Source organism: Saccostrea cucullata, unplaced genomic scaffold, assembly GCF_032062105.1.
Source record: "Saccostrea cucullata isolate Sc308-1 unplaced genomic scaffold, CSIRO_AGI_Scuc_v1 ctg1497, whole genome shotgun sequence".
Lineage (NCBI taxonomy): Eukaryota > Metazoa > Mollusca > Bivalvia > Ostreida > Ostreidae > Saccostrea > Saccostrea cuccullata.
Window position 1 is genome coordinate 1 of NW_026927516.1, and position 8,943 is coordinate 8,943.

The window sequence follows — 8,943 nt, forward strand, 5'->3', positions numbered from 1 at the left end:
ACCCACGGACTCAATGCGGCCAAAAATACAGGTCTATTTGCTTTCAATCGAGGAGTCTCTTTACCCTTTAGAAAGAAAAAGAAGAAAAAAGGACAAACAGGTCAAGGAAGAAGAAGAAGAAGAAAGCAGACAGGGAGAGGAAGAATCCTGTTAGCCCGAGGGGGTCCTAAGAGAAAAAGGAAAAAACAAGGAGGAATTCCTAAAAGAAAACGTCATTTAGATGTGTTTGACTGAGAGAGAGAGAGTATAAATAGGACAGTCCAGGGAACAGAAGGTTCATTTGTGAAAACTGAATCCTAGTAGACACATCATGTTACAGCCCGATTCCTGTGCGTGTGGGATGAACAATTTAGAATTGTTTCAAGTCCCTCCGACTAATATTGCTTTAGAAGACTCGAAATGGGAAGAATATTACCCCATTTCCAGTACTTTAGATTCCGACACCGCTCCCATCGAATTTGAAATCAAAGGACAAGGAGATCACTATCTGGATTTATCTCAAACTTATGTTCAAATGGTATGTAAATTTACCAAAGACGATGGAAGTAATCTGACTGGGGCAAACAGCACTTCCAGTCCCGTGAATAATATCTTACATTCCATGTTTACGGAAATCGATGTCAGTCTGAATGGAAAAATAGTGACTCCGGGGACAGATACCTATCCTTACAAAGCTTCTCTGGAGAAATTATTGTCTTACCGACCCAGAACTTTAAAGACACAGACGAGGGCCTGTAGTCTGTGGGAAAAAGATACAGCAGGACACATGGACGAAGTGGGGTTAGACGACCTTGGTGTAGCTGCAAATAAAACCTTTAATGTAACCCCGGGTCAAGATGGTGCGGCTGACACGGTGACCATTAACCAACCCATCCTCACAGCGTTACCGGCCAATTCTAAAAACGAAGGATTCCGAAAAAGACACCAAGCTATTGCTGACAGTAAGAAAATCAGTTTGCTGGATACTTTACATTTGGATTTGTTTCAACAAGATCGATTTCTACCTAATGGAGTGGACGTCCGTTTGCGATTTAATCGAGCTAGACCTTCTTTCTACATGATGATCAAAGGAGGAAGCACAGGAAAAGTGAAAATATTGAGTATGATCTTGTGGGTGAGAAAAGTCAAACCCACAGCAGTCATGATGAATACCATTAATCAGAGTTTGAATACCCACAGAGCCAAATATCCCTTGAGAAGAGTGGAAGTGAAAACCTTTACCATTCCCATAGGGACCCAGTCTAAGATAACGGATCATCTGTTTCAAGGTCAGATGCCTAAACGTCTCATTAGGTCACCTGAGTAAACTCAGGTGACCTATTGCTAGGCTTGCGTCGTGCGTTAACATTTGAACATTTTCAGCTTCTTCTCTGCAACCACTGAACCAATTTCAACCAAATTTGGCACAAAGCATCTATGGGTGAAGGGGAACAAAAATTGTGAATTTCATGAACCCCCCTGGGGCCTGAGGGGTGGGGCCAAAACCACTAAAATTAATGCAATCTTCAAAAATCTTCTTCTTTACTCCTGGACATCAAGCAGTCAAACTGTGTGGATGATTGTAATCAGCAATGAGTCCTCTACCAAAATTGTGAAATTCATGGCCCTGGGGTCAGGGGTTCTAGTGCTAGGGCGGGGCTAAATAAGTAGGTAGTGAAAATGCATTATTTCTTTGAAAATCTTCTTCTCTGCTCCTGGGTATTAAATAAACCAACTAAGTACATAGTTATGATGAGCAAGAGTGCCTCTACCAAAATTGTGAATTTTATGAACCCAGGGTCAGGTGTTCTGGTGTTAGGGCGGGGCTCTATTGGTTATATAGTGAAAATACATGAAATCTTTGAAAATCTTCTTCTCTGCTCCTGGGTATTAAATAAACTAACTAAGTACATAGTTATGATGAGCAAGAAGGCCTCTACCAAAATTGTGAATTTTATGGCCCCAGGGTCAGGGGTTCTTGTTTTAGGGTGGGGCTCTAATGATTATATAGTGAAATGCATGAATTCTTTGAACATCTTATCCTTTGCTCCTGGTTAATATGCTAATGATCTAATTACATATTGAAGGCCAGGATTTATTCTATATTCAGTTTTACAAACCCTCCGCTCAAGATTTTGAATTTTCAGAGAAAAAAATAAAAATTTTTTTCTTTCCGATGTCAAATTTGAGTCGGGATCGAGATATCAAATTTACGAACTCGCACTTCCGGTTTTCTGAAACAGCGGGTAAATAAAGCTAGATCTAGATAGCTTGGTTTAGTGTAAAATTCATCGATAAGAGTACCATTCAAAACGTTTCCCCCGTTCAAAGGACAAATAAAATGCTGACGACTTTGTTGCACAATGACATGCTGGTGAGATAATTATGTATTCGTTTCAAAAGTAACTGTAATTTTTTTTTTTTCCCTCCCCCATGTTTTAAACTGCCCGTGGTAGCTATTGCATATTGCCAGGGACATTGTTTAGGTCTCTGTTATAGCTTACAGTCTAAGCATCATTCTTCAGAAAAGGGTTGCTTATGCATCAGATATAATGAATAAAACTATGGGAGAATTGAAGTCCATTTGAGGAAGAAATAATAACCTGAAGAAATTTAAAAAAAAAATCAACTATTAAAAGGCAAGAATATACAAATATATACAGGCTTGTAGTATCATTTGTATCAGCCAGAAAAATTATTTTACACTTAATTGAAAAAATGTTGACTCTACTTCCCAATACTCCCTGTCTGTTTTTTGATAGGAATTATAATTTTAGGCATCAAGTAAATTTTAGAACAATGTCTACACATTCACCTAACACATATTAAAAAATGAAGATATATTGAAAGACTTTTAAAGAATTGATTTTTTAAAATATACTTTAATCAATATCACAAAATTTATATAACTGGCCCAAACTGGCAGATGATGAAATAAGCAATTAAATGTTCTACTTTCCTATTTGTAAGCATTATGTGTCCAGTGGTAAGGAGCCTATTAGGAAAGCATAAAAAAGAATGTAGAAATGTTAATAATTGATTTATCAAAAAAAAAAATATTTTATTTCCTTCTCCTTCGGAACATTTTTATTCTCATGTTCATAACTAAACCTAAACATAATCAAAGTACTCAGAAGTACAGAGAGCCGGGCTCATTTACAGAGTAGAATGGATTTCTTACATGAATCACTTTTATATTCTGATGAAAAAAATATTTTAAAACTATCAATATAAATGATAAGACACTGACAGTAAGTTTTGCAATCCTAATACCACGGTCCGATTTTGTCAGAATCAGAATTAATCTGGTACCGCAGCTGAATGTAAACAAACAGACCAGTCTGTTTCCCTCTCCTCCTTTACCTCGTATGTGTAGAGAACTACGGTAACACTGATTATCAAAAATCCTTACGCTAATGAACTATGTTCTTTGACTTATGAAGTTTTCAAAGTCATTACTACTAATGTTTATTTTATATAGATAAAACTTCGTTTTATTTTTGTTGCTTTATTTAGCGTTTGTATTATCTCAAAAGCAGTTGAGAGTAAGAACTATATTTTTGCACGTAACTTTAAAATGGCGACTATGGGGTCAACATCCTGCCTTGAACAGGATCACATAAGCCAGTAATTGCTCTTTGAGAAATAAGCCCGGCTAAAAACTAATGCTGGCTTTATAATGAAGAAAGGGGCCTCTTTCAAAATAGATAATTTCAAGGCTGCTGGGTCAGGGGTACCAGGGGGGTACTTTGACTAAAAATAAATTAATGCTTTGAAATCTGCCCTTTGATAAGCAATGGTGCCTCTTTCAAAATTTGTGAATTTCATGGCTTTTGGCTTAAAACACGAACCAAATACAATCGCTGGAAAGTTGTTACATGATACTCAGGTGACCTATAAGGCCCGTGGGCCTCTTGTTTTAGGTTTTGTGGAGAATGCGGCTTTCAACGGAGATAAAACTAAAAATCCCTTTCATTTCCAAAACTTTGGGATCAAGAAATTAGATGTCAGTATCAACGGAGAGACCATGAGTACTCGTTGTTTTGAGCCTAATTTCAACGACGATTTATATCTGAGATCCTATCTCAGTCTGTATCAAGCTCTGGGGAAATTAGGAGAAGATTGGGCTCCGGACATCACCCTAGAAGAGTATAAAAGCGGCTACACTCTATGGGGCTGGGATTTCACTAAAGATCAAGAAGCGCAATCGGATAAATTCCACATCATAGAAACAGGAAATCTGAGAGTAGAAGTGCAGTTTACCAACAATACGGTTAACACCATCAATTGTGTGGTGTATGCAGAATTCGATAACTTATTGGAAATTAACAAACAGAGAGAAGTGAGCATTGATTACTAAAAAATGGATACGGGACAATTGAGAGAAGTCTTATCCAGAGAATTCAAGAGTTCTTTTGGAGGCGTGTATCCTGTAGATTTATTACCGGATCAATTAAGACCTGGAGAAAAAGCTGTGGTGGTCAATACGGATCCTCAAGATCGACCTGGAGAACATTGGGTGTGTCTATATGTGAGCAATCCCGTGGTGGAATATTTCGATTCTTATGGATTTCCTCCCTTACAAAAAGAAATTCAAGATTTTATCCAGCGTCATGCTCAACAATGGATTTATAATCCGTATTGCTATCAAGACTGATGTGTGTGGACAATATTGCGTGTATTATTTACATCAAAGAGACAAGAAAAGAAAGAAAACCGACGAGTGGCTATTCCCCTTTGACCAGAGTACGGCTTTACAAAGGGACAGATACGTAGCGAATTGGTTTAAAAACACTTATCATAAATTACCTACGGGTCATGGACAAAAATGTCAATGTTTTTATCAAAATGTATTGTAAATGAGTTGTTTGTTGTTTGTTGGTTGTTTGTTGTTAATAAAAAATGAAAAAAAAATCTGTGTTCTTATTATTATTTATGTGTTAGTGTTTTCAGTATGCAACAGGGTATAAAAAAAGATGATGCAATAGATATCAAAAAGATGATGCAACAGGTATAAAAAGATGATGCAACAGGTATAAAAAGATGATGCAATAGATATAAAAAGATGATGCAATAGATATAAAAAGATGATGCAATAGATATAAAAAGATGATGCAATAGATATAAAAAGATGATGCAACAGGTATAAAAAGATGATGCAATAGATATAAAAAGATGATGCAATAGATATAAAAAGATGATGCAACAACTATAAAAAGATGATGCAATTCAAGGTGGGGGTATAAAAACAAGGTGTTAAAGACGATCCTCCTCAGTTGGTGGGGCATGTGGTTGAGTAAACGACAGTTTGGCAAACGAATTCCTAGAATATTAGAAGACATGGAGATGGACAAAGATAAATTTACCTTATTAGAAAAGAGAATGACGGAACCTATGGAGGGGGATCACGAAGCTCCTCAAACAAAAAGAAGAATAGAGTTGAAAACCTTGGATCCGGAACCTAAGAATGAATATTTACCCCTGCATGAGCCTGTGAAGGATCCTAAATGTCCAGACAGATTTTACAGGACAGCCATTAATTGGACTTTCACCATTAAAGAGCCTAAAGAAGAAGAAGATATAGACATGTTTCTGAGCAACCAAGATGATTTCTTCTTTGGTTTCCAGTATTTGATTATACAAAAGGAAAGACATCCCTGGACAGGAGAACTGCATCAGATCAGGGGATTCATTCAAATGAAGGAACCAGAAGGAGGACTGACTATGTGCAGACTTCATATCACTGCTGATTTTGCCATGTCTCACAGTACTCCAGAATTGGAAAGTATGTTTTACAAGCAAGGAGGTGACTATGAAGAATATGGTGTTCTGAAACCTGAGGAGAGAAATAAGGAATTGGAGCCCAGAGATTGGATAGAATGGGAGATAGGAGCTTGGAAGAAACCTGAAGCTATTGCAGCTAGAGAAGCTAGGAAGAAAAAGTTCTTAAAGAATGTGAGCTGGTCAAGATGTGAATAAATAAAAAAAAATTGAACTGTTATTTATTGTTAGATCTCAATAAAAAAGAAAAGAAAAATGGTGGGTTTTTTGTCATTTTTAAAAAATAGGTTATCTCCCTTTAACCATAGATTTTTTTTTTTCAAAACACCAAAACAAAAAAGTGTTGAGGGGATTTTTAAAGATTGGTAAAAATAGATACAATTTTTTTTTAAAAAGGTATAAATAGTAAACATGGTACAAAACACACCTCAGTTGTGGACTGGTTTCATTATGGGTAACACCTCCAGTAAAGAAATGAGTCAGAACACTAGATTAAAGGAAACTGAATGGTTACTTATACAGGAGGGAGGAAAAGATATCATACCACCTCCCTTGATGGTAGAACATCCTGCAGTATTTATACCACCTCCCTTGATGGAAGAACATCCTTTAGAATATAAACCTCAGGAGGAGGAAAAAGAAAACATAAGACCAAACAAACTCTTGGAGGATATTAAGGCTCATTATCAAAATAAACAGAAAATACAGGCAATGGATATATTGCTTACTTAAAACAAGACAGAGGTAGAATAGCCAATAATTGGATATTTAATTTACCTGGGTGCCGACAGGAAGATGTAGATCAAATCATTGGAAGTGATTATCAATACTTGATCTTACAAAAAGAAAGGCATCCAGAAACTGGAAAACTTCATCATGTGAGAGGATTCATTCAAATGAAAAACAGAGTTCAAGGGAGATACATGTACAGAAAGATTCATAAATTAACCTGTTTTGAGATGTCTTACAGCACTCCAGAATTGGAAAGAACTTTTTATAGACAAGGTGACTATGAAGAATATGGAGTTTTAAAACCTGATGTGAGAAACAAAGAATTAGTTCCAAGAGATTGTAGATTTACCTGAATAAAAAAAAAACTTCTTTTATTGTGTTGTTGTTGTTCTATAAAAACAAGGGTGTTTTTAAAACATAGATTCATTTTACATCATGAGTCTCCAGGAGATACAAGGTGATTTACTCAACTGTGAGGTAGAAGCTATTGTTCATCAATGTAATTGTTTAACAGTCAGAGCTCATGGATTGAGTCAAAGTATTGCAGAGAAATTCCCACAAGCTAATCTCTATGCCACTCGCAGACCTCTAGGGACTAAAAATTTAGCCGTAGAAGAAGATAGAGGAATTCCAGGCACTATTAAGGTGTTTCCCTCACAAACCCCTGTGGTCATTTGTTTACTAGCTCAATGGGATTATGGAAAAGCAAGTCACCGACCTAAAAGAATTTCCACTTATGAGGATACCCCACAAAACAGAGAGCAATGGTTTCAAACTTGTTGACAAGAAATGGGGGAAAGTTTACCTTACCAGACTTATGCTTTTCCTTACAAGATTGGGTGTGGACTAGCCCAAGGAAATTGGATTCATTATAGACATTATATTGAACAATTTGTACACACTTATGAAAAACATGTGTACATTCTTCATCATTAATTGTATGTGTTTTCATGTGATGTAAAAATAAAGAAGAAAAAGTACCTTTTTTTATCTGTCATACTCTAAAGTCTGTTTTAAACAGGAGGTCCACTGTAATCCCATGCACTCATAAGCAGATCTCTGGAGGGGGTCAGTAGAAAACACTCAAGTAGTTTTTTTTTTCTTTTCCCCTGTGATATAATGTCAAATATTTTAATGGAAAATTCAGAAATTCATCAGCACTTAAAGATAAAAAACTTGCTATCTTTATGGTATTGATTTTTCCTTATCAGATTTATTTTTTATCCATTTTAAAAATATAAAACATTTAAAATAATTATCATAATGAAAATAAATTAAAATGATATATTGAAACTTTTTTAGATTCAAGTTTTTGTTTTTTGTTTTTTTTATCATAATTGATTCACTGTGTATTTCCCCAAAGGAAGACCAACAGCCAGGCTTCACTTCACTTAGAGAATGGATTGGTTAGGAACAAAACATATCTTCCAGGTTTGAGGACTGTATAGAAAAATAAAACCCATTTTGTTATTAAATTACATGAGACAATGTCTCTTATAAATGTAATACAAAAATAATATCTCTTATATATATGGATTCCTATACTCTAATCATATTAAATGTCATTTGTAAAAAAAATGTATTTTATTTAAAGACAGATTTTATTTAAGATCTACTTTTTAAATGATGACATGAATAGCAGGCCATACTTTCAGCACATGACAAAAACATTTTCTCAAATTACACAGAAATGGGTTATTTAGCATAGCTGACATTAAACATATAGGTGAGGGATAACATAATCACAATTATAAACAATGTGAAACAACTTTAAACGACCTACACGGTAGATTACAAGCCTTTTTCACTGGGGTAAAATCTTGCCGAAATTCGGCATGGCCGCCGATCTCGAACCCGACTGTATAAAGATGAAGTCATAAAAATAACATAACACTGATGTAGTATTTTTTTTTTAAAAAAATTTTATTTCTTATAAACTAACAATGCTTCTAACTGTCGAATTCTCCTCCGAAATCTTATTCGATCCGCTACTAATTGCATCCAGGGACTTCTCCGGTCTTCGGGGGGTAATTCGTAGATTTGATTGAGGCTGGTATTAAAAGTTACGGATTTCCTAGCCTGTGTGAAATTTCCAGGTATTTCATTCCGTATTGAATACATACTTTCTCCATCGCATCTATGTCCTGCCACAGTAAAATCACTTTGGCCGCTTGGGGATGAGTCAGGAAACTGTAAGGCTTTCCGAAATAACGGGTCAGGTTCAGTCCGTACCATTTCTGGGGCAGAATTGTTTTCATATGACGACATAGAAAATGTATGGTAGCTAGTCTCCCCATGGTCGTCGCATGATGTGATAAGGCTAGGCATTGTAACCACAAATCCTGAGGGGTTTCCATGATAGTGCTCGCTTCCTGAAATACTTGTTCTGCCTCCGGGGGTAGAGATTCTTGGTGATTTTGTGCCCATCGTACTAAACAATCATACCCATTT

The 8,943-nt window shown here is 36.0% G+C and overlaps 1 protein-coding gene across 1 annotated transcript; it reads left to right on the top strand.

Annotated features, from left to right (window-relative positions):
• Positions 1–310: 310 nt before the first annotated feature.
• Positions 311–4,339, top strand: LOC134274693 (uncharacterized protein F54H12.2-like). Its single transcript, XM_062756945.1, has 2 exons — positions 311–1,268; positions 3,903–4,339. The coding sequence occupies exons 1-2, from the start codon at positions 311–313 to the stop codon at positions 4,337–4,339; spliced, it is 1,395 nt and encodes a 464-aa protein (XP_062612929.1).
• Positions 4,340–8,943: the final 4,604 nt, after the last annotated feature.

Coding starts and splice junctions, on each gene's coding strand:
- LOC134274693 (XM_062756945.1), top strand. CDS start 311: ATGTTACAGCCCGATTCCTGTGCGTGTGGGATGAACAATTTAGAATTG. Junction 1,269..3,902: donor AACGGATCATCTGTTTCAAG/GTCAGATGCCTA, acceptor CTCTTGTTTTAG/GTTTTGTGGAGAATGCGGCT.